Below are 24,650 nucleotides of genomic sequence, written 5' to 3' on the forward strand. Positions count from 1 at the left end.
ATTGCCAGGGAGTCGCTAATTGCAAATGGTCCCTTCCGTGCTGCTTTCGCTGCACATTTGGTATCTCACACATGCACACACCCCACACATCCACAGAGAACATCTTCCAGGACACAGGCATCGTCTCCTCAACAAATGAGAAAAGTAATTGCATCCCTTCTGCTGCCTTAGAAGCAGATGGGATGGGGAATACCAGGGTAGCGTAGAAAACAAAGGGATATGAAGTCATTAAAAATTAAAATATTAGCATTCAAATAAAAAAAAGGGCAAAAAAAATTAATACCCAAAAGAAGTAATGCCAGGCAATCCTCCTCATTTAGAAGGCTGGACTGTTCTTTTCAAAGAACTGATACCTCTCCATAAACCCAGAATCTGCTTTGCAGAGAGGGGAACAGCAAACAGGCCGATCCATTCCCAGTCTGAGCCAGGACCACGTGCAGACAGCAGGCAGCCACCCAGTCCTTTGATGGCATGGATGCCACCAACAAGGTCACCCAACCCATCTGCCTGCCTTGGGACTCCCCAGAGCAATGGCCAGGTGGGATCTCAGGGGATGAGGTGGGGGCCAGCAGAGCATGGAAACGCTGGAGGGTTCAGGGTGCTACGTCCAGTTTTGCCTCCGAACCTCACCTCCTCCAGGCCCTGTCCCTCAGCTGGGCTTCTTCTGTTTGTGTATTTTTAAGGCATCAATGAGACACCATTGAGAACCATACAGTGGCCTCAGAGTCTTTAACAGTGCACGATAGGCTTGGTAGAGAGTTTGGCTACAGTGACATTCAGAGGAGCGGTGGTTGCACATTCGCCGTATCCTCGGCAGGAGCACTACCCGCCTCGGCCACCCCACAGGGCTCCTGGAAGCCTCCAAGGCCGGCTGTGATCGTGTGTGGCACCGGCTGGATCCCGTGAATCCAAGAAGCAGCAATGGTTTACAGTTTCCCCCTCCCCAGAGGACACGTGAGCCCTCAGGGGCGGGCGGTGGGATGAGTCTGAGCGGAGCGGAGAGCACCCGGCTCCTCGCCCTCCGACCGAGGGTGCCCGTCCGGGAAGCACGTTTCTAACTGCTGTGGTGGTGCTGGTCCCACGTGTGCACCGAGAGCGGGGGCAGCTCCGGGGTTCACAGGAGTGCTGGGGCTGCAGGCACCAACCAGGACCTTCGCTCCCATCCTACAGCGACCGGCTGCCCCTCGGGGCCGGCCTAGAGCCCTGCCAGGCACCCCCGTCGGCCCCTCGAGGTAAGGTACGTCCTGGCTCTTTGTCAAAGGCTCGTCGAAGACACCGAGAGGGTGGGCGAGGAGGGGGGAGGGAAGTTGAGGAGTTCCAGCACAGCCACCCCCACGCTGCTGCGGCGGGTGAACATGCAGGACGCTGCCACCCACTTGTTGGTGCGGGGGTTGTACTTCTCGATGGAGTTGAGGCTGGAGCTGCCGTCGTTGCCACCCACGGCGTACAGCCACCCGTCCATGGCCACCAGGTCGTGGGTGCTCCTGCAAGGACCACGCAGACACCACAGTGGGGTGAGGCTCTGGGGTGTAAGGGGAGCTTACGGTGCCTCGGGTGAAGCGGCCCCACAGAAGGAGTGCCCGGCCCCACAGTCGCCCAGAGAAAATTAACTAGTGGAGTTCAAGCAGAGTGCAGCACAGATTCTCAGGTCTTCCCCTTCACTCTGTCACTCTCACGCCACTGGAGAAGTGCCACCTCTAAATAACAAACTCTAGGAGCCCAAAATCCTCAGACTTTGCAAGGTTTAAATCCTCCCACAGCCCCAGAAACATCTCCGTGGGCTCAGCCAGCGGAACCACCTTCAAAGCCGCGCAAACCGCTGGGAATAAAACCCTCTGCAGAACACCCCTGCTCTGCCCTCCTGGCCCACACTCCAGCCCCTCTCAGCACAGCAGGAGCGTGGCTGCCTGTGTGAAGCCAGTCATAAGCATCAGCCAAACCCCGGGAGTTTTATGGTTTGCAGCGCCAAGTGAGGCAAGGCGAGATGGGACCCCCGCCCCTGCTGCCACCAGGGCGGGGCACAGCTCCTTACCTGCGGATGTTCATGGGTGCCACGCTCTCCCACGTGTTGGTTTTGGGGTTGTAGCGCTCCACAGAGTTAAGGCAGCTGGTCCCATCGTTGCCCCCAGCCACGTAGAGCATCCCCTCCAGCACGGCCACCCCCGCGCTGCTCCGGCGGCTCAGCATGTTGGCGATGGGTGTCCAGGTGTTGATCTGGGAACGGGCAACGTTTGTTCAAACCAGCCAGGAGAACAAAAATTTTTCACCTATCCCTGGCCAAATCAGTCCTGTGGTGTTAGTCCTGCTCTAAGCACGCAGCTCCTGGCGTAATGGTCCTCCCCCCACAAAAGGATTTCTGGGGGGAACCCACTTCTTTCCTTTCCACTCTCCCACAGTAAGAGCAGCACAGAAATCTCTGCTGAGTGGCCCAGGAAAGCACTGTGGCAGCTGGCAGGAGCCCTGCCATCCCAGGGGCACAGAGATCCCCGTGCCAGGCCACCAGTGGTGTCACAGCTGAATCCCAGCCCGGCCATGGGGGTTGAGCTGTATCTATTTCAGATCTTTGCAAGTACAACTGTACAGCTCATGAGAAACCTCCAGGACCTTCCCTTTGATCTTTTTGCAGCAATCTCCCCTGCTCGAGCAGAGCTGTGAGTCCCCAGGCCCAACACATGTCCCCAGACTGCCACCCTCCCCGATCACCACACTGGATGTGCACAGTGCAGGACCTCAGCTGGAAGCTCGAAACAGCTCAGGGCATGTACCAGCACTGTTCTTCCTACAGAACTCGAGCTGGCCTACAGGCAGCAGGGTAGAGAGTGTTTTGGTGGCTGAAATCTCGCAGTGGTATCTCAGAGCCTGCATGGATCAACTTTGGCTCATTTTGCTCGGGATTGCACCCCGGATTCTCTGTCCCTGTGGAAGACCCCAGGAAAGGGCTGATACCCACTCCTTGTTACAGTCATGCACAGTAGCTGAAGTCCTTTCAGGCACCCCAGAGGAGGGGAGAAGGAAAAAGTTTATCAAAATCTCCCTCGTATTTACCTGGGGCTCATATTTCTCTACCGTGGCTAAGTGGGATGAGCTGTCGTATCCCCCAACAGCATAGAGGTTGCCTTCTGCAAAGACAGTCACACAGGCACTGGAATTAGCTAAACACATTGTCCCTGTCCCAACACAGGTGCCACAGCACTCCAGGTACCACCCTTTAGGTGTCCACACAGGTATGAGCTGAGCCTCCCGTGCCCCAGGCAGCCAAGCTCCTCTCAGCAGGGCTCCCCCGGCTCCCCTCCCCTTCCAGCACAGAGTGTTGTGAAATTTTCATCAGGCAGTTTCTCTGCCACGCTCCAAGCTTCCCAGAGAACTCCTCTGCCTGCTGCTTCTTGACCTCCTCATCACAGGAGCTGCAAGTGCTCCCTGCTGGAGCGACGGGTTATTTTTAGCGGCGGAGGCTGGAGCAGGGGAATGCCAGTATCGGCTGTGGCAGGCACAGCGCGAGCTGGGGATGGAGGGGAGGGAAGCTCTGAGTCAGCACTGAGAGCTGAAACCAGAGAACAGGGCAGGGGAGAGGCACAGGGACACTGGGACACCATGTGGCAGTTCTTGGGAAGGCGGGGAGCATCCCCAGGGAGGCCCAGCACCTGCTTGGGTGAGAGCGGGACTTGTCTCGTCAGCAAAAGGACTGTCCTGCTTTCATACTGAAGGACTAGTAAGGTTGTCCCTTCCTTTTCTAGGGACAGGGGATCATTCACAGCCAGCCCCTTGCTCCAGAGTGGAAGGGGCACAAAGGAACAAGTTGTGGGTCCCCTGAGGAATTGCCTACAGAGCGTGATGAAACCCAGTTCCTCAGGACACTGAGGAGCAGGGCAGAGGCAGGCAGCGTGTCAGGACATGGCAGAGGGATGGCTGGGCCATCCAGACTCACAGCTAAGGGAATCTCGGGAGAAGGGGCAGGAACTAGGACAGAACATCAAAAAGAACCACCAGGAATGCAAGAGAGGCCGCACAGAAGCCCGTGAGGCCCTCGTGCCATCACCCACCTAGAGTTGCCACCCGGACGTAGCGTCTCCTGGTGCTCATGGCAGCGATGGATGTCCAGGTGCCTGTCAGAGGGTCGTACCTCTCTGCGCTGCAGCAGGCAGGGACACAGGAACATAAGGTGTGACACTGGAAAAGCCCAGGTCAAAGCTCTTTGACACAGGCCCTCAGGGGCAGCTCCCAAGGAAGCTCGGGAGTAGACAGGGAAAATAGGAGGGGAGAACCGACAAAGGCTGCGTTCTGTTGTGGCAGAGGGCTACAAAATGGTTTTTCCCCCTTGGATTGCAACACATCTACCCTAGGGTCAGTCCATGGGTCAGGAGCAGGGTTCCCAGGCTCCCAGGACCAAGGGCATTGCATGCACGAGCAGTGGAGGGGCCTGTAGCAAGGCAATCCCCTACCTGTTCAGGCACGAGGCCCCATCGTACCCCCCAGCAGCATAGAGAAGCCCATGAAGTGCTGCCACACCCAGGCAGCTCCTCCTGGTGCCCATGGACACCTCAGGTTGCCAGGAATTGGTGACAGGATCATAGGACTCCACTGTAGCTAAGTCAGAGGTCCCGTCGTAGCTGTTGGGAGAAAAAGAGAGAAGAAGCTGCTCAGAGAAGTTGTGGCTGCCCCATCCCTGAAGTGTTCAAGGCCAGGTTGGACGGGGTTTGGAGCAACCTGGGCTAGTGGAAGGTGTCCCTGCCCATGGCAGGGGGTTGGAATGAGATCTTAAAAGTTCTTTCCAACCCAAACCATTCCGTGATTCTGAGAGAAATGTCGGGGGGGAAGGGATGGGGGACTGTGCTAGCCCAGGACACAGCCACCACCACAACAAGAGCTGGTGAACTTGCAGCTCCGAGCCACAGGGCAGGGAAGGGGTTTTGAGTTGCTACCCCAGCGATGCTGGATGGTGCATCCAGAGTCGGGCTCCGGGGAGGCTCTGCTGGCCATCCCTTCCCCCTGGGGCAGCTCTGCGCTGCTCTCCCCACCTCCCGTGCCCTCCTTACCCGCCCACAGCGTAGAGCTTGTTCCCGATGGCCGCAACGCCCACCCTGGCCCTGCGCGTCGACATGGAGGCCACCATGTGCCACCGGTCCGTCCGCGTGTCGTAGGCCTCACAGTCCCCGTGGATGGCAAACAGGCTCCCTCCACCTGGGAGGGAGGGCAAACAGAGCAAACCCAGCCCGTGGGGGCCCGGGATGGGGTCGGGATGCGGGCGAGGGGGGCTCCCTTACCCACGGCGAAGAGCACCGTGCTGGCCCCCTCGCAGCGCCGCGGCCTCGTCCGGCTGTTGCTCAGGACGCCCCTCTGCTCCGGCATGAGGTGGTACTTGAGGGCTTCGATCAGCAGGTCCTTGCACTCCGAGTGGTGCCGCACCAGCAGCTCCGTGTCCACGTTGCTCATGAGGAAGTCCCGGCTCAGCAGGGGCAGCCGGACACACTTCATGAGCTGCGAGGGGAGAGGAGGCCTTTGGATGGGGATGGGGCAAGGGGGGGACAGGTTTAAACTAGAAGAGGAGAGGTTTAGGTGGGATATTCTTCCCTGTGAGGGTGGTGAGGCCCTGGCACAGGTTGCCCAGAAAAGCTGTGGCTGCCTCATCCCTGGGAGTGTCCAAGGCCAGGTTGGAGCAACCTGGGAGAGTGGAAGGTGTCCCTACCCATAGCAGGGAGGTGGAATGAGAGGACCTTTAAGGTCCCTTCCAATCTGGACTGGAAATGGTATGATGTGATCTGATGTCCCTCCAGCCGTGTCCCCACCCAGCCCAGGCACTCAGAGCTGGTGGGTAGATCCAGGCCACCTCCCCAGCACACTCACCCTGGGGACGTGCTGTCTCCTGCTGTCCACATCATGTTTGACCCAGCTGAGCACAGCCCGGTACACCTCCTCCTCCGATGGCACATTGAGGCTGTCACTAGAAATGAGGTCCAGCACCTGCAGAGGGGGGTGGAAGGGGCAGTGTTGGTTGGTATGGACTGGGAGGAGAGGAGACATTCACACCTCCAAGGAACCAGCCCAGTGGAACAGCACTGCCAGAGGTAGAGCCCTGCCTCCTGTGCACACTGGTGGTTCAAGGGTGCACAGCCCTGGGTCCCTCAAACCAGCAGGTGCAGCTGGTGTGGAGACAGCTCTGCCCTCAGTCATCCCCCCCCAGCTCATCCCCCCCTTCTGTGGCAGAAGCTGCTGCAATTCCTGACACTTCCAATCAATGTCAGTGAGATCAGGCAGACGACTCTGCCTGCACAGGCCCCTTCAATATTTCATGGGACAGACCTGGGTGCCCCGTCTGGTCCCAGAGCACTCATTGCAAGGACTGTGGAGCCAGAGCAGGTGGAGATATGCACCTCCCCTCACTGTCACGCACCCCCAGCCCCAAGAAGGGGTGAAAGGAGGTGTCTGGATCCTGCTGAGGGGCCACACAGGGTCAGGTGATGCAGAGCAAGGACTGGGGGTGCCTCCTGGCCAGGGCACAGCAGAGGAGCCAGGGGCCATCCTGACACATGATGAACAGCAGGAAACATTAGCTGAGCTCTGAATTAAACATCACAGCTACGTGACCAGGGCAGGCAGGACTTATTCCTTGGACTGTGTGCTCAGAGCTCACGTGGCAAGCACCAGTGACCAAAATTATCCTCCGTCCTACCCTCCCACCCTTAATTCCCATGGGATTAAGTTCTCTGACAGAAATCTTCCCACATATTGAACAGAGAGAACCAAAGCACATATATCTCCACTGAACAGAGAGGACCAAAGCACAGAACCTGGGTGTGTTCCCGTGCCAAACCCTGTCCCCTCAGTGCAGGTTCCTTGGGCTTTTGACGCACAGACTGTGCCTTCCAGGACAGAGCACGAGAAGCTTTGCTGCACCCACACCTTCATACTCCCATCAGGGGCCTCACCTGTTTAAGAGGCAGCAGCATGAACTCCTCTGTCTTGGACACCTCCACGAAGTGTTGGAGGACGTACTTGTGAGCAGACTTGAGGAGGTCACTGCAGGAGTGGGTGTCAGCAAAGCCCCGGATCCCCAGGCAGTTGGATGGGTCGAGCTGGCTGAGCAGGAACTTGCAGCAAGCATCCCGCACACCATTGAGCTGAAGCAGGCTGGCAGCAGGAAGAAGTGTCTGGCAGTGGGAAAGAAGGGGGGAAAAGAGAGTTTCCAGGGCAAGGAAACCATTTTCACCCTCGTCTCACTGCAAGCCACGAGCAGAACAAGGTTTACTGAGCGTCTTCAGGCACACAAGCGCAGGGAAGGAGAGAGCATTCCTTGCTTCCAAGAGAACTAAGGTAGAGAACAGCTGAGAAGGACACCACTAACACCCCATGGGGCCAGGAGAATGGCAGGTGCTCAGGAATAGACCTGGGCATTGCACAGTGCTTTGAGGAGCCGTTCCCAGCACCTCTGGGCATGGGGAAGCAGGTGAACTCCCTGACCACTGCTAGATCCAGATGCCTTCACGGAAAAAACAGCTGGCAGTGCTGAGCAGAAGGAGAGAAGAGCCCCCAGGAGGCGAGCCTCCTACAGAACAGCTTTGTGGAAAGGAGGGATTTGGGGGGGGAAGCTCCTACCTGCACGTTCCCCTCTCCCACCACGATCTCAGCCGTGTAGGCGTATTGCACCAGCTGCTCCAGGGCCTGGGGGTCGATGTCGTGCAGCGTCACGTGCGTCTGGCGGCTCTCACTCATCTCATCTGGGGCAACACAGACACAACAATGAGCAAAAATCCCTCTGCAGGACTTGTTTCCCCCCAGGAGGGTCTAACCAAGCCTCATCCACCTCCACAGAGCAGCCCAGGAAGGTCTTCTGCCCCTCTTTTAGCAAGGAGGAGCAGCGGTGTGCCCTAGGGAAGGGGGTCCAGCTCTGCAGGAGGGGCACCAAGACACCTGTGCAGGGACTGTGGGCACAGGCATTCAGGGCAGGGAGTCAGAAGAGGAATATTACTGCACTTCCTCACTGAAATGAGACACAGTGGCACTGCAATTCCATAGGGCAGGGCAGTGAGAACGGGTAGCAGGGCAGAGAGCGAAGGGGTTGGCGGAGAGCAGAGGGTTTGGAGGGCGGGGAGAGCCCGACCACGGCGAAAGAGGGGACTCTACTTGCTTGTGAACATGGCGTGGAAGTACGGGCTGCACGACGCCAGCACCACCTTGTGGGCCTTGATCTCCTTGGTGCCCACATGGAGCACGATGTCGCAGAGCAGCCCCCGCTGCCTCATGCGGTTCATGCACACGAAGGCATCGTGGTAGTGGCGCTTGGAGTTGTGGGAGATGCTGTGCCCGTCGCGGTTGAGGAGCTGCACACCCCCTTCCATGGCTGCAGGAGGGAGCTGGGGGGGTTTTCCCCTTCTCACCGGCTCTGGCGTGGGGGGAAAAACAAAGTATTAGCCAGGCAGGAACAGCTCTAGCCCCGGGCAACCCCAAGCACTGCTCGAAGACCCTGTGCAAGAACAGCTCGAACCAGCCCCTGCCAGGGAAATGTCGTCCTGCTCACCTGGGTTCAAACTGAAAGAAGGAAATTCAGGTTTGAGATTAGGAAAAAATTCTTCCCTGTGAGGGCGTTGGGGCTCCAGGGATCCCCTTATCACTGCCTGTGTTAGAGTTTCAGCAAGGAAGGAGAGAAAAGAGAAGGCTTCGGGGTGACTGAATTGTGGCCATCCAGAACCTACAAGAAAGAGGGAGAGGGACTTCTACAAGAGCATGGAGTGACAGGACAAGGGGGGATGGCTTCAAACTGCCAGAGGGCAGGGTTAGATGGGATATTGGGGAGAAATTCTTCCCTGTGAGGGTGGTGATGCCCTGGCACAGGTCAGGCCAGAGAAGCTGTGGCTGCCCCATCCCTGTGGAAGCGTCCAAGGCCAGGTTGGACAGGGCTTGGAGCAACGTGGGCTAGTGCAAGGTGTCCCTGCCCCTGGCAGGGGGGTGGAACTCGTTGATCTTTAAGGTCCCTTCCAACCCAGTGATTCAGTGATTCTACAAAAAAAACAAAACCTGCCTAATCAGGGAACAAGGGCATTTATTTGCGCTGAGAGGTTTTCTCCCCACACTCTTTCCATCCAGGCTGCTCCCGCTGTTTCCAAAGGCGTTTGACTGTCTCCGTGCCAGCATCACCCGAAAGGTGGGGGAGTGAGGAGGGAATGACTGAGCAGCAGGAGGAAGGAGGGGGAGGGAGCAGGAGAAAAAAGGCAGCTTGAATAAAAAATAAGGCCGTGTGCTGCACGCGTGCGCCTGCCCCCGCATCCCTGCGGCGAGAGAATCCCCTCAGCCTCCCCTCACACCTCCACCCGCCGTGCCGGGCCTAAAAATAGAAACCCACCGCTCTGTGCCTGCTCAGCCACGGATGCAGCCATCTATTCCTTTTTTAAGTAGCGGTTGTATCACGTACTAGAGTCTGGGGGAGGAAAGAAAAAAGATGAATAAACATGTTTCCTGAGCGGAGAGGAGCCTGCGATGCCCTTTTCTATTTGCATCATCCTGGGTGATACGAGATTCCTCATTTCGCTGTCAGCGGGGAGGGCTCAGGGGCACACAACAAAGGCAATGCCTGTTGATGCTTTCCAGTAGTGGGAGCAGGATGCCACGGTGCCCTTGACAGGGAAGAAGGGCCCATGAGGTCACTGCCCTTCTCCCACACCCCCGGGAAAGCTGCGGCATCCCCAGGACACCCTCTCTCTCTTAATTCACATGTGGACATAAGAGATGCCCTCACAAAGGAGGATTATAGTTATTAACATCCCTGCCTGAGCTCCAGAGGTCCTTTAATAGAGCTGGTTTAGGGCAGAGAGCACACGGTGCTTTCCCACCTTTTTTCCCATCCCTAGCTGCAAGCCCAAGGGTTTTCCTCATCTGCTTGAGCTGGTTTCTCTGTGTAACACACTGCTTGAGCATACTCATCCCCATCAGTATTTAAGTCATGTTCCAGCTCTAAAGCACTCTCCTCATCCCTCCAGGGTGCTAGGAGTGAGGGACAGGAGCTCCCAGCTCCACAGCAGCGCGGGGACAACGCAGGACAGGGCAGACGAGCTGGGAAAAGGTGGGATTTCTTCTCCTTGGGCTCCGGGAGACTTGTGAGGACAGGTTTGCCACCTTGGAGGAGCACAAAACTGGGCTCCAGCGGTCAGGGGAGGGACAGAGAGGGCACAGCAGGCTGGAGGTGGCTGCGGCCGAGGCACTGGCACGGCAGGAATCAAACGCGTTTCCAAAGACTCGGAAGCGCTGGGCTCCCTTCCCAGCCCTGCCACTGAGTCACTGCGTGACTCTGGGCAAGTACAAATGCAGGATGACAAGGGGTGACATTATCTTTCCTTGCAATGATTCTCATCCCCTCTCCAGGCACACCTCCCTGCTGTCACCAGCGAGGGCTGGCACAGCCCTCACAGGGCTCTGAGGGGCCACCCTGAGCTACACCCCCTCTCTGTCATCTGGTCTCTGATGCAACCAAGAAGAGCACAGGGCCAGCAGGAGATGCCACCCCGTTGCCACTCGGCTCCATGAGCATCCCCACAATCAGGGGACAGTCCCACAGGCAGCCTGAACCAGCTCTGCTGGATGGGTTTTGGCTGCAGCCACACTGCAGCCTCAGCAATCCAGCTCTGAAGAGCCACTCACCCACCCACCAGCCCCTCTGGGAGACAGGGTCACCCTCCTGAAGCCCTGGCATGGGGCTGGTCGAAGGTTTGAAGTGGGTACAACCCCTTCAGTCCCACTTCCCACTGTCCCCTCTGCTCCACAATAACTTGTTCCTATCAGAGCTCTTTTGCTTTAATGGATCAGAATATATAACTAACCAGTGGGGGAAAAGGAAAGGAACAGAAAGGAACACCTCACTGCTGCTCATGCTGCTCCCAGCGCTGAACTCCCCACCTCGCTGGCAGCACTAAATATTCCTGATTTCCTTGCTGGAACTTCATTCCCAGGAAATGAAGGCCTGCTAAGATGTAATTAATGGGGAACGGTGCCTGGACCACGGGAGACAGTGAAGCAGTGTCCAGAGCTCCAGAGGGGGGAAAGGAAACACAAGCCCACTTTTGTGGAGCGCACAGCAGCAAGGAACGCACGTGTCACGCGTCGGCCGGAGCGGATGCGGTGCCTGACTTGTAATAACTTGGAGGTTATGGAAAAAAAAAAAAAAAAGAAAAAAAGGGGGGGGGGGGAAGGGGGAAAAAAAGGAGGCGTTTGTTTGGCTTCCATGCGACAGAGCGTGGCCATGCATAACAGCTCCGTTAATTAATGCAAATGATCCCTGCCCCCAAAGGGAGGCCTGTTCTCTCCGCACAAAAAAACCATATTTTGCTGGGAGTGAAAAGAAGCGTGCTGAACAATAAACAGGGAGCAGAGTATCCTCCAGGGAGGAGTTCCGAGCCTGCCCTTTCCCCAGGAAGGCCCTGGAGAATGGCTTTTTGTCAACAGCCTGGATGGGGATTTTGTGTCTGGCAGGCGAGCTGGGAGACCGCAAGGACACATCCTGTGCAGCTGGTCAGATGTTGGGGACATCCCCTACTCCAAGGCATTACCATGCCCTAAGGCCTGACACACAATCATCCTTAAATCCATCACCTCCACACGTGCCCAATCCCTGTGTTGATATCCCAGTAAGCCACTTACAAAGCCCTGTTTTGTGAGCACATCGTTGCATCTCCCACAGAAGTGTTGCCCCCCCCTAATTCCTGGGCACTGGGGGGGTCCCTGTTTTTGCCTGCAGACCTCCTCTGGCTCAGCCCTAGGCAGGCAGGGGCTGCTGGCAGCAGAACTCACCCAGGGATGGAGCAACAGCATGGATCCCTGGGGAAGGAGGGGATCACAATGGAGTCACAAGCGGGAATCACTCCTTCCAAGTGCATCTCCATCTCCCCTGCACCAGAAATCGGAATTCTCCTTTTTAATCCTCTCTGAGAGGATTCACAGCCCGCTTTCCAGTCCAGCATTCCCCAAAGAACTGAAACGTGCAACACCACGACGGGGGCAGGAGCAGACTGGGGCAGCCCAGGGGGGGCACAGGCAAAGCCCTGCCCAGCTGTGGGGGCGGGCACAACTTCCCTCCTGGGAGCAGGGCCGGGAAGACGATGTGCTCCTGTGTTCCTGCAGACTCTTCCTTCCCTTCCACAGCCAAGGGACACAAACAGCTGAGCTGGCAGTAACAACAGAGGCTGTTGTGCTGTAAGACCATTAACGGAGCTCGCGCCAGCATCCAGAGATGCAGCTGAGCTCGCTGCACATTTCACCTCCCTTGCAGCTTTGTGGAGACCCCAAATTTGGCTGAGCCGACCCTTTTGTGGAACCCCTCCGTGGCTCTGAAGCCCACTAAGCAGAAGCTTTAAAACTACCAGACAATTAGCAGCGTTTTTGCATCGATAATCAGATGCCAGGGCTGTTTTCACAGGCTACAGCAGATATACACTGCCCTTACACCTCAAGCCTGGACATCCCAAATTTTTCCTTCTTTCAGAGGGCCTGGCACTGCCTAATACAAAACATATTGTGTTCCTACCTTTCCTGCTCCCTTCCCCACAATAAACACAAGCAAAAAAGACTGGGAATCATCCAGTTGTATATGCCCAGGACTCAGATGGCAAACCAGGCACTAAATCCAAGGCACTTGCCCCCACCAGGGCATGTCACATTAGTGTCACTGATGCAGGTAGAAAAATCTGCTCACTGCAGTGCTTTGGGGTTCAGCCCCTCCTCAGCCCCTGTAAAAGCTTTGCCTGGATCCAGGGAATTCAGGCAGACACTGACAGTGTGCAGCAGCTCACATCCAGCCTTTTTAATACAAGGTTCATTGCCTGCTCAGTCTAGAAGAGTCAGCAGCTGGAAGGAAGCAGAGGGAGGAAGCCGGTTCAGGACCAGGGAACGAGATGCTCTGAACTGCGGGTCCTGCAAGGGCTGATTTGCAGCTGCACCTTGGACAGGGGCTGAAAACGTTGATGGGAAGTGTGACACAACGTGGCAAAGGGAGCTCTGCCTTCAGGAGGGACACTAGAATTGGGAAGCTGGTAGTTTCAGCCCAGACTGAGGGCTTGGACACCTTGGAGCCCTCTGCCAGCTCCTGACGGAGCTGAGAACACTCAAGCGGGGCAAGGAGCAAGGACAAGCACACATCCAGCCCCAAACACCTCTCCCCACCTCCTCTCCTCTCTGCTGGTCCCTCTGCCAGCCATGGCAGCCCTTCCCCAAGCCCTCCTGCTGCGGGTGGGAGCTGAGGCACTCGCTGCTCCTACAGATCCATGGAATTAATCTGCTCTGAGCCAGCCTGAAGGCAGCACCGGGGCACCGCAGACAGTGCTGAGTCTGCAGGACTGAGAATCCCCAGCTCTCAGTAGGGTTTGGTGGTTTTTCTTTTTTTTTCTTTTTTTTTCTTTTTTTTTTTTTTGGTGTGGTGGTGTTTTTTTTTTTTTTTTTTTAATGAATTAGGCATAACTGACACGCACTGAATCCTCCTGTCTAGACATCTGCAGAGAAGTGACAAGCTGCCAGAGAGGATGTGGAGCCTCTCTGGCAAAGGGGGTGGGGAGGACGGGGAAAAGCTGCGCGCAGTTGCCAGCTCTACAGCACAGAGACAGTGCTGGCTCCAGGCAAGAAGGGCATTCAGCACATTGACCTCGGCGGTGCCTTTCAGCAACTCAGTGGGTTGTAATCAATCGGCCCCCCGTGCACACAGGAGGGCTGGAGGTCTTTTCTAATTAAAGCCTCGCCCCCCAATACTCCTGGGGAGCTGCGTTTGGAAGCTCAGCTCAAAGTTGCTCTCAAGTCACGCTCAGAAGAGCTTCAGCTGTGAGAGGAGGGAGCTTCAATGCACTGGGACATTCTCATACCTGAGAGAGATGAAGGGGCATCCAGCCTGCTTGGTGCCCACCTGGGTACACAACCTTCTCCCTTACTTCCCAAAGGCAGCAGCTCTTCCTGCAGACATCTGCAAATTCAGCTTTCTCCTTCCTTATTTTGCTGCTCCAAGCAGGACTCCATGGTTGAGGGATTTAGAGGCATCTGTGCTAAGCTCTGGGTCATTTTCAAGTAATTGGCTGTGAGGGTCAGGACCCGAATGGGTTTGGGACTGCTGAATTTACAGGTTAGGGAGGAACAAGAAATGGAAATGGATTCATGCCTTCAGATGCTCAGCAAAACGTGCAGCTCTCCAGCTGCACTGGGGTCACACAGGAGTTCCTCCAGTCCAGCACAAAGCACACCAAGGCCAAAGTGAAATGAGCCCTTTGACTCTCTCAAGGACTGAAGATGTGGGTTGTGTCCTAATTCCCCCTTCCCAGCGTCCCCCAGTGGGCACAGGAGAGGAGCTACTGTCGCATCCAGAGCTATTATTTGGCACCAGCGGTGCCAAACCTCCACACACAGGCATAAAGCAAATCCCCTCTCCAGGCAGCAGTGCTAATCACCAGCTTCAGCTGCACTGCCCATCACTGTGGTATTCCTGGCTCTGCCTTTCCCTATGACAGACATCTCTGTCTCCAGCTCATTTTTCAGACAGGTAAACGCAAGATGAGAGCGCTCAGGTCACCAGAGGCGGCCTGTATCCATATTCCTGGCTCCTAGACCTGCCCAGAAGTCCCCTCTCTGTCTGCAACATCCTTGGCCAGCAGCTGTTTAAAGAGGGATTGTGCCCTTTTACCTGTCTGCTGTACCAGGTGATGGTGGCTGGAGGAGGTGGGGCAGTTCAGAGCAGGTCACTCGTGCTCAGCAGTGCCCTGATGTCAGACAACAGAGACAGATTTGGGGAGATCCAGCAGGAGACACCAATCTGGCTTCTAAAGGCAAGGCTGACCCCATGACACGGGGCAGCATGGCCTGGTGGCTCCAGAAGAAGGGGAAAGAAGGAAAAAGCACCGGGATCTGCTGGCTGCAAAAGAGCAGGCACATCTTCTACAGATGGGCGAGACGTGGAATAATTCTGCTTGGCAAGTGCTGCCCGTGAGTGACTCTCCAGGCCAGGAGGTCACCAGAGGAGGTCACCACCTTGCACCCTGGCTCACCCCTTCCACAGGACCCACACCACGTTCCTGGAGGGTTTACAAAGCCTCCTGCCAGCCTGTGCTGTAGTGTGGGCTGGCAGCGTAGATGTACCAGACCCTGATCCACATCTCCTCCTCTGAACAAGCTCTGAGCTTCACACTGTGGAGCAGTGGGAGCCTGTTTTCAAGCCAGAAAACAAGAGAATTCCCTCACATCTTCTGGCAGGCAACGGCACAGGCTACATACAGGAAAACTGAGCTATGAGGAGCACGTGACATAGTGGCCTTGAGCTTGCTGGTACAACTGGGGGCCTGCCAAGGCCCTGGGAATTTCAGCTGAAGGAGTTTGAATTCCTGCCCCTGAGGAGTCACATCCTTTTAGAAGTTTGCAGCCAGTTCCAGCAGGCCAGACAGAAAGGATGAAGCCCCTCGAGCCTCCCCAAGCCCAGCTTGCCTAAGGGTTTGGAGGCAGGGCTCCAGCACCTGAGGAGATCCAGAAGCACTGGGACTTCAGTGTTTTTTAAGCTGCTGAGCCTGAAATGCAGCAAAACAAGCCCAGAACCCAGAACAGTCTCCCCAGCAGGTCTCCAGCCTTCAGAGCACTGCTGCCTTGATTCCCACGTGCCACTCCACCTCCAGAGACCAGGACTGATGCTGAGGGAGCAAGGGCAGATGGCCACTGTCTTTGCTGGCAGAACAAAGACGTTCCACTGCCACCCCCACCACGCTGACCTCAGCTGACAGGAAGCATCAGGGACCATCCCTGCTACCCAAGATGCTGTGGAGCAACTCCATTTGGATCCTGGGCTATCAAGCCAAGAGAGCAGGTGCCTGTTACGCCTGCCAGCTCCTGGTGTGCTCTGAATTAGATGCTATTTGCTGTGATTCATTAATCAGTCAGTGCTCAGGAAGGAAACTCAGATCTCTACACCCAACATCCCTGAGTCTTACTCACTGCTATGCTGAATAAAGGGTTTCCAGCAGATGTTCACGGGTCGGGAGAGAAACTTGGGATGCAGAGGGAGGAGATTCCACAGAGATGCTTGTTTAGCTGTAGGGATCATAACCAAAAGGCCACTGTCCTCTGAAGTGTTAGTGAGCCCCAAAACAGCAAAGCTGTAACAGAGCAGCATCTCCTGGTGCAAAAGGCCAGACTGCTGAGATCAAAAGCACCCAAATATCCACATGTTGCTGAATCACTCCAGAACTAACCTCCCTCCTGGTGGTCTCCAGCAACGGAGAGCCCCCCAAAATGGTGCTATGGGACAGCAAAAGGAGAAGCCAAAGGAGAGCTGTCTTCCTGTGCAGAGACCCCATCAAAGCAAGGCCACTGCTTCTGCAGTCTGAGCCTGGCACAAAGCCTGGTCAGTGGCCAGAGCAGAGACACACAGAGAGCAGGGACAGACACACAGAGAAAGCAGGGACAGACACCCTTCCTTGCCATGGGGAAGTCGAAGTCCCAAGGCTGTCATTCCCTGGAGAGGGAGGCATTTGCTCAGCCAGCAGTACCAAACCAGCTGCCTGCCTGGCCTGCTGCTCCAGGACCAGCTCCAGCTCCAGCAGCAGCAGCGATGCTGTAGCTCAAGGAGAGCCCTCTGCCCTGACAGTCACTGCAGAGGCCACAAAAAAGCTGTGTCCCACTTCCCACCGTTCCCCCCCACCTCCACCCCGACTCCCAAGTTTCCAGAAAACCCGAGGCAACATTTCTCCTCGTGTCCTTCAGCTCCCCCATCACCAACGAAACACTGATACCCGTGTGCTTCCACCGAGGGCAAGGAACACCGCGGCCAGGCCAGACCCCTCTCTGCGGCTGCTCCTCGGGCTCCGGAGCTGCAGCTTTTCCCTTTGCCAACGGGATCTCTCCAGGACTCGGCAGAGGACAGGGGAAGGAGGGCACGCTCAGCACGGGGATGCTGCCGGCCTCGGCCACGGGGATGCCGCGGTGCAGAGGCTGGAGACGGCACCGGCTGTTCCAAACCTTTGGAAATGTTTTGGAAGCGGCACCGGTTGTACCGAACCTTTGCAAAAGGTGTGTGTCCCCCCCCCCCCCGACTCCGACAGAAAACTTGCCCTCCCAGGAGGGATGCGCAGGAGTAGCGGAGGGGGGAGATCCTCTCGGGGGTCCCCCCTGCTGCCTGTCCCCCCACGCCCCAGTAACCCCTCCGGTTTGCCCCACATCCCATAAGCCCCCTGGCTGTCCCTCCTATCGCGGGGTCCGGGTCCCCTGGCCATGCCGGGGAGACGGAAGGGAAGAGAGAGAGAGGAAAAGGGAGGAGGAGAAAGAAAGGGAAAGGGGAAAGGGAGAGAAAGAAGAAGAGGGACAAGGAGAGGAAGAGGGAGAAGGAGAACAGGAAGAAGGAGAAGGAAAGGGAGAGGAAGAGAGAGGAGAGCGAGAGGGAGAAGGAGAGGAAAAGGAAGAAGAGAAGTGAGAGAGGGAAGGAGAGGGAGAAGAAGGAAAGGAGGAGGGAGAGGAAAGAGAAGAGGGAGAAGGAGAGGAAGAGGAAGAGAGAGAGAGAGAGAGGGACAAGAAGAGGGAGAGGAAGAGGAGGTGGCGGCAGGGCCGTGCCTCGGCGGTACTCACGGCTCCGCTGCAGCCACGGCCCAGCCCGGGGGATGCTGCGGGGCGCCGCTACACCCGCACCGGCCCCGCGGCGGGCACAGACGGGGCGGGCCGGGGGCGGGCAGGTGCGCGGCGGCAGCGGCGGCTCCTCCTCGAGCCGGGGCGGCCCCCGCGGCTGCGGCTTCCTCCGTCACCCGGAATAACCCCGCGGCACGGCCCGGCACGCGTGTCAGTGTCGGGTCCGGAGGTCCGGAGCGAGTGGCACCGGCCCCGCTGCGGCCCCGCGGACCGGGGGGCGAGGGGCGGGGCCACCAGCGGGATGGGCGTGGTCTAGCTGGAAAGGAGGCGCGGTTAGGAGAGCAGACCCCGCCCCTGTGGGTGCGAGCCACGAGACGGGGCGGGATCAGTGGCTGACGGGGCGTGGCCTGGACGGGGAGTCACAAAATCCTTGAGTTTGGATAAAACCTCCGGAATCATCGAGTCCAACCCTGTGCTCCGTCCCCGCCTCGTCCCCCAGCCCAGAGCACTGAGGGCCACGGCCAGGCTTTCCTTGGACACCCCCAGGGACGGGGAGCCCACCACCTCCCTGGGCAGCCCCTTCCAATGTTTAACAACACTTTCCATAAGGAAATTCCTCCTTATCCTCAACCTGACCCTCCCCTGGCACAGCTTGAGGCCGTTCCCTCTCCTCCTGTCCCTTGTTTCTTGGGAGCAGAGCTCGAACCCCCCCCGGCTCCCCCCTCCTGTCAGGGATTGCAGAGCCAGAAGTTCCCCCCTGAGCCTCCTTTTCTGCACGCTGAACCCCCCCAGCTCCCTCAGCCGCTCCTGCTGCTCCAGACTCTTCCCATTTCTGGACACACTCCAGCCCGTCAATAAACTGAGGGGGCCCCGAACTGGGCACAGCCCAGCACAGAGGAAAAATCGCTTTCCCGCTCCATCTGGACACGATATTCCCGATCCAGGTCGGGATCGGCGGGGTGGGGGCGGAGCCAAGACGAGAGTGGGGCGTGACCAAGGCAGCGGCGGGGGCGTGGTTTAGGGACAGTGGGCGTGGCTGCGCGCGGGGCAGGCCGGGAGCGGAAGTGGCGGCCGCGTGGCGGGGACAGCAATGGCGGCCCCCGGCAGGTGAGGGGTGGGGATGCACCGGGAGGGGTTGCGGGGACTCAGGCTGGGGAAAAGGGGGCTCCAGGAGGGACCTTCTGGCTCTCCATCTGACAGGAAGGGGGAGCCGGAGGGGGTCGGGCTCTGCTCTCGTGGAACAAGGGACAGGAGGAGGGAAAACGGCCTCAGGCCGTGCCAGGGGAGGGTCAGGTTGGACATCAGGTGGAATTTCCTCATGGGAAAGGGTTGTCAGGCAGTGGAAGGGGCTGCCCAGGGAGGTTTGGAGTCCCCACTCCCAAGGAAAGGCTGGATGTGGTCCTCTGGGCTGGGGGACAAGGTGAGGATGGGGCACAGTGGGGATTCCATGGGCTGGGAGGGCCTTTCCAACCTAATTGATTGTTGGGTTCGTTGCAGCCTCTGCTATAGAGGCTATAGATTCATTATATAGATTCAGTGACCAGGGGCTGCTTGTGAATAAAGTTAATAAATACACATGAATAAAGTCTGAGCAGTGGATAAATGCTAATTAACGTTAACCCTTATTCCCCCAGGAAGAAAGGAAAGGCATCTGAACACAAGGATCAGCTCTCCAGGCTGAAGGACAGAGACCCTGAATTCTACAAGTTTCTGGAGGAAAACGATCGCACGTTGCTGGATTTTGATGCCTCAGACAGTTCTGATGAGGAGGAGCCACTGCACAGACCCCCTGATACGCTGGAGGTACCAGGGCATGTTTCGGAGTGCTGGAATCAATTAATTCAGTTATTTTCATGTGAGGTTTTTATGCTCATTCACAGGTTGTAATCCCAGAAATCAGCTGGAGGTTTGAACTGAGCACGAGAAGTCTGTTAAAGATTGTCAAAGCAGAGCCTTGGAGTGTATTTTCTTTTTAGTGAATTCTTTACTTTGGTTTTGTGTCATCTTTCTCAGTAATAATTTTGCCTCAAGTGATGTGTTTTCTCCTTGATGTTTTAGCAAAACAGCTTAAGCTGCCTTTTTTAAAATCAATTTTTAATACCTCTAGTTTCATCTTTTCTTTACACAAAGCACTGATAACGGCATTAATAAAATCTGATTCCTCTTCAGTAGCTGCTCAGCAAAAGAGAGGTGGGGCTAGAAGAGAATTGCATAAACCTTTTCTCAGTCATGCTGTGGCTTCTCTAGGAAGCAAGCGATGAAGATGATGAGGAAGAGGAAGAACAAGAAAAAGTCAAAAGGAAGAGAGTTTCTTTCATCTCTGTGAGCCTGAAAATGGTTGAAGACTGGAAAAAAGCTGCACAGGTGAGCAGGGGAGTTGGAATACGAAGCTCCTGAGTGTCCTCCTTTAAACACAGTTCCACATCTGTCATTAACAAATCACGAGTTGATCTTTTCCAGGCAGTCTTGGACAAAAACCTGTAGAGTATATTTATGTCTCAGGCTCTCAGAGCTTTTGTTTTTCAGTGCAGTTTTCCTTGTACTGCAAGGTTGAGTACTTGCAGCCCATCTGAGGGAGAACTTAGAGAAATATGTGGTTCAGAAGAGGCCAAAATGATGAAATTTTGATTTTTCATCCTCTTACATTGTGCATTTGGAAGCTCCAAGAGCTTTTGTGGTCGTGGTTTGAGTAGTAATGAAATGGCTTCTGCTTCTGACCAAGGGGAAGGAAGATCACAATTGCATAATTACTTGCAGATGATTGATTGCTTCTCAGCCCCTACCTCCAGCCAATTAAAAGCCAGTTTTAGAGCAGGTGAAGGCCTCCAGTGTTTATTAACACTGTCCTGACCTTTATCCTTCATATCAGAGCTGGTTTTGCCATCAAACTTAACAATTAATTCCGATACTGAAGCGTTTCAGAAGATCTCTTGCTTTTTCTCCTCGGCAATCCTTCTCCTTCTTCCCCCCCCAGAGAAATCTGACACCAAGGCTCTTCCATGAAATCACTCAAGCCTATAAAGCAGCTGTAGCCACCACCAAAGGAGACAGCGGGGGTGATCCCAGCAAGTTCCAAGTGACTGATACTGCAGGTGAGTTGTTTGCATCTGTGAGGGAAGGGAAATGATTTTGTGGGGCAGTTCAGCTCTTGGAAGAGAGTGGAGATAGGCACTGGCAGGAGTTAACTTACCCTTTCACAGGCTTCATTTCACTTAAGTAGCTTATCTTCCTGGTGGTGAGTCTGTGCAATGGGATCTTTTCTGGTGTCAGAAAAGATGTTTGGTGCTGTTTGCTTGGAGAAGGGCCCCTTTGCCAAAAGCTGTCTGTTGTAATCTTATTCTTCAGATAAAAAAATTCTGGGATAAGGCAAACTGGTGTTTTCTCGGAGCTCGGGGAAACACAGCAGTTCTGCTATGGAAATTACTGCTTCAGTTCCTGGGGGAGCTCTTTTCACATTAGCTGAGAAGCCAGGGATGTGTGGAAAATCATTTACAAGTGCTTTGCTGGCTTTTGTTTTAACCAGTGTTCAATGCCCTTGTGTCCTTCTGTATCCGGGACCTCTTCCACTACCTGCAGGAGCTGCTGCTTCCCAGAGCCCCAAAGAAGAAAGCCAAGTAAGTGTGAGGGGATCTGGGAACTGCAGGGTCAGAGAGAGCTTGGAAGCTCTTTGAATTGAACTTCCTACTGCTGTGCTCCAGGCAGTTTTTACAGAGCAGAGGTTTTTCTTTTCACCCGCGACATAATTTTTACTTCTCCTCGGTTCGTGCTTTGCAAGCAGTTGTTGCTCACTGGCAGTATCAAGGAGTTGAACTCACTGCTCATTTGGCAGCTGACATCTAATTTGTTTGGTGGGTTTTCTAAAGCTAAACCCAACTGTTGCTCGTTTCCAGGATGGTTCTCCCTTCCACCAGCCCGCTCTGGGGCAAACTGCGACTGGACATAAAAGTGTACCTTGGCTGTACCATACAAGTAAGAAATGTCATCATATTCTGTTGCTGGGGTCAGTCTGTGCGTTGGTGGGCTGTTATTTGGGATATTTTGGGATGAGGCAGGTGGGCTTTTACCTGTCTGAGGTTTGTGTGTCCATCCAGTTCCCTGACTCGTGGAAGCGTTGGGTCCAACTACCAATTTGGAGGTCTGTAGGATGGTTGGGTCAAAATAGGGAGCCAGTAAAGGATGGTTGGATTAACATTCTGGCGGTTGTTTCTGTCTTAATTTGTCCGACAAATTAATATTTAATAGGCCTTAAAGTATCTTGCAGTGCTGTGCTCCTAAATTCTGCATTGTTAATTCAGTTTTTGGCACTATGACCTTGCCAGTTCTTGAGGTAAATACTAAGAAGGTGTTATCTGGGTAATCCCACATAGGACATAGATAATAATGTCCTATCTCTCTAGGATATCCCCAGAATAGCTCATGTCTGGTGTTTCAGATACAATTCATGGATTATTTCTGAAGGAAACTTCTGCCCCCGGGTTGTTTTTTTTTTTTTTCTAAGATTGCTTCATCATGCATCCCCAAATTTAGAATATTAAAAGAAGTGTTGAAATACTCCCTCTTCAGAAGCTGAGGGGAGGGGGATGCAAGAAGAGAAAACCAGTGCTGGTGTCTCCTAGCTGTAAGCTGGAGAATGACTTAGCAGAAAGGACATTTTGATCAGTAGAGGGTTTTTTTTTTTTTTTCTCTCAAGTCCGTGGTGCCTCCTGCCAGCAGCAGAGGATTGCAGTAGACAAGGAAAAGCTGGCAGTGCAGTGCCTTGGAGCAATCCCTGCTCCTGTGCTGACTCTTGAGAGCCCTCAGTGCCAGCCTTCACCACAGGGCTTCTTCTGGCACAGTAGTTTCTCAGCAATATCTTCTTTGCTTTCTTTTTGGTGTGTGAGGGACTTTGCAGAGGAGACCTGCTCAGTCCAGAATCTTTGCAGTGCCAGGAGGGGGGTGAGGAAGAAAATTAAAAGTAGACAATGTGCCTCTGCTTCCAGCAGCTGGGACTGCAGGCAGAGGGGCACTGCATCAGGCAGAACCTCTCTCAAATTAATTTGGAACTTAGGATGGCTTCACATTAGAACATCTCTGCAACATCTCCGGGTTTGGCTCCAGAGAACTGGGCTGAGCAGTCTGGAAATACAAAGATACTGTTTACTTAATAGTTTGTCTTACCTTTTCCTTGAGGTAAAACCTCTTGGTACCTAATAGTATTCCAGCTTCCCCTTAAGAAATCCTACAGCAATCCAGTATGTTACCAGTTCAGGTGGTTTTGTTTCTAAGCCTTGTGTAGACTGAGGGAGATGACAGAGGTGACCATCTGCAAGGTGGCTCCAGCTGCATATAAACTTAGGTTTTGCAGTACACACAAATGAGGTTCTGTGTGATGAGCTCAGCTCACATTTGCCAGGATGATGAGCTTTCAGGGCAGTTATTTAACCCACCTTGTGTCTGCTCCTTTTTTGAGACAGCTATCACGGGTTTGTTGGAGCTCCCTCCTAGCAAAACCTAGTCTTCCAGTCCTTTAGTAACACAGAAATACTTGGAAGCAGCAAAATAGAGATGGGGAAGGAAGTGATGGTGAGGACTGCATGCTAAATGGGATTGTTACTTTGTTTTGCCTCCACAGCTCCTGTCCTGTTTGACAGAAGCCTCGGTTGGTGCAGCGGTGCTTCAGCACGTCAACTCCATAGTGCCTTATTATTTATCCTTCCCAAAGCAGTGCCGTGCCCTTCTCAAGGTGAGGGGATGTGCTGTGATGTGTCATTTGGATCTGAGGTACCTTCTTTCCCCTTCCAGACAACCCTGTTGTGGTATTTGGGCTGGATCTCGTGACAGTTCATTCTCTTGTACTGTTATTCCCTTGCTCTGCTATTGGTTCTGGAGAGGATTCCTGCTTCTCTCCCAGGCCTCCCAGGTGCCATGAGCTGATCTTAGGCTGAGGTGAGTGGGAGGTGGCTCTGTGTAGCTGCTCCTAAGTGGCAGGGAGGTGTTTTGGGAAGCTGTCTGCTGCCTCCTCACAGATGGAGTAATTGCTGCCTGTGTGCCAGGCGCTGTGGTACCATTTCCCTCTCCAGAGCTGGGGGTGGAATATTTTTACAGAAACTTAGTCACAACTGCTGAGCATTAAGAACAACAAAGGAGGCGTGGAAGAGATGAAGAGGGCAGCAGGGTGACATTTAAATGAAAAAAAAACACTGCAAGGCAACATTTAAATGAGGCTGGGAACCCTTTGATGGCAAAGATGACTGGTGTACAGGGGTGGGAGGCTGGGACACCTCATATCTGGAGGTGTTGGAGTCTGCTAAGTGCCACTGTGGGGATTTCTGAGGAGGCTTTTTCAGCCCTGCAGCGGAAATATTTCTGATGTTCTGTGGAGTTCATTAGTTCAGATGAGGTAACTGGCTTCTGGAGGCATCAGCAATGATTGTGGTCCTGCTGTACCAGGTTCTTCCTGACAGGCCAAGTGAATCTCTGGGTGATTGAGTCACATCCAAGGCTGGTGCCTGTGCTCAGAGTATTCAGCTACACAAATAAGTGTGTGTATTTTTCAGAGGTTCTAGTTTTGGACAGTTTATTTATTGTGAAAACATCAACCTTGCCTTTTCCTGTAGTCTCACAGCTAGAGTATAAGGACAGAAGGGCTGCCAGTGCTGTTGGTTTTGCTGTGCAGGAGAGAAGCTCAGGCCTGTGTGTGACCAGGAAGGAGCTCTTTGTCCCTTCACTTAATCTGTATCTTTCTGTTTTATCCCAGCAAACAATTACTTTGTGGAGCACAGGTGAGGAAACAGTGAGAGTCTTGGCCTTCCTTGTGCTGAACAAGTTCTGCCGCTACAAGAAGGAGGTTTACTTAAGTCCCTTGCTCAAGGTAAGCTTGGTACTGGCTCTGATCTGCAGATTTTCTTTCTCATGTGCAAATAACGTTAAAGAGCTGCAGCTTATTAGATGATGCTGGTTATGTCCAGAAAATTAAACAAGGCAGAAATTCTGTTAGGTCAGAGTGATCTCTGCTCTTCCTACTGCTCCCCTTCCTGCTGGAGGCACAGAGACTCTGAGCGGGGAAGATCTCTGCTGGTGATCTATCTACTCATCTTCCAGATTCTTCAGGGCTT

General features: G+C 54.6%; 2 protein-coding genes across 4 annotated transcripts in view; one reads left to right on the plus strand and one right to left on the minus strand.

Annotated features, from left to right (window-relative positions):
- Positions 1–1,255: 1,255 nt before the first annotated feature.
- KLHL17 (kelch like family member 17) lies at positions 1,256–17,622 on the minus strand. Of its 3 annotated transcripts, none has more exons than XM_027882458.1 (12): positions 17,560–17,622; positions 8,123–8,377; positions 7,591–7,712; positions 6,924–7,145; positions 5,842–5,958; positions 5,262–5,475; positions 5,034–5,178; positions 4,440–4,607; positions 4,041–4,129; positions 3,046–3,119; positions 2,033–2,214; positions 1,256–1,484 (listed from the first exon to the last, which is right to left on the minus strand). In XM_027882458.1, exons 2-12 carry the CDS (start codon positions 8,331–8,333, stop codon positions 1,256–1,258), a joined length of 1,773 nt encoding a protein of 590 aa, XP_027738259.1. In that variant the 5' UTR covers positions 8,334–8,377; positions 17,560–17,622. The 3 variants fall into 3 exon arrangements, with proteins under 3 accessions (XP_027738259.1, XP_027738261.1, XP_027738262.1); XM_027882460.1 differs by lacking the exon at positions 17,560–17,622 and adding an exon at positions 16,731–17,085; XM_027882461.1 differs by lacking the exons at positions 6,924–7,145; positions 17,560–17,622 and having other exon boundaries at positions 8,123–8,333.
- Positions 15,085–24,650, plus strand: part of NOC2L (NOC2 like nucleolar associated transcriptional repressor) — a 42,231-nt gene continuing 32,665 nt past the window's right edge. Inside the window, exons 1-9 of the mRNA XM_027882448.1 lie at positions 15,085–15,148; positions 16,659–16,887; positions 19,188–19,359; positions 19,804–19,920; positions 20,531–20,648; positions 21,080–21,170; positions 21,447–21,525; positions 23,168–23,278; positions 24,293–24,406. Of these exons, the coding sequence (XP_027738249.1) occupies positions 15,085–15,148; positions 16,659–16,887; positions 19,188–19,359; positions 19,804–19,920; positions 20,531–20,648; positions 21,080–21,170; positions 21,447–21,525; positions 23,168–23,278; positions 24,293–24,406 (1,095 nt within the window). The remainder of the gene's footprint in view (positions 15,149–16,658; positions 16,888–19,187; positions 19,360–19,803; positions 19,921–20,530; positions 20,649–21,079; positions 21,171–21,446; positions 21,526–23,167; positions 23,279–24,292; positions 24,407–24,650) is intronic.

This window comes from Empidonax traillii, unplaced genomic scaffold, assembly GCF_003031625.1.
Source record: "Empidonax traillii isolate 1590-97213 ecotype Southwest subspecies unplaced genomic scaffold, ASM303162v1 scaffold106:size2091409, whole genome shotgun sequence".
NCBI classification, from domain to species: Eukaryota; Metazoa; Chordata; class Aves; order Passeriformes; family Tyrannidae; genus Empidonax; species Empidonax traillii.

Coding starts and splice junctions, on each gene's coding strand:
- KLHL17 (XM_027882458.1), bottom strand. CDS start 8,333: ATGGAAGGGGGTGTGCAGCTCCTCAACCGCGACGGGCACAGCATCTCC. Junction 7,146..7,590: donor TGGGAGAGGGGAACGTGCAG/GTAGGAGCTTCC, acceptor TCCCACTGCCAG/ACACTTCTTCCTGCTGCCAG. Junction 2,215..3,045: donor TAGAGAAATATGAGCCCCAG/GTAAATACGAGG, acceptor GCCCGTTCCCAG/ATCAACACCTGGACACCCAT.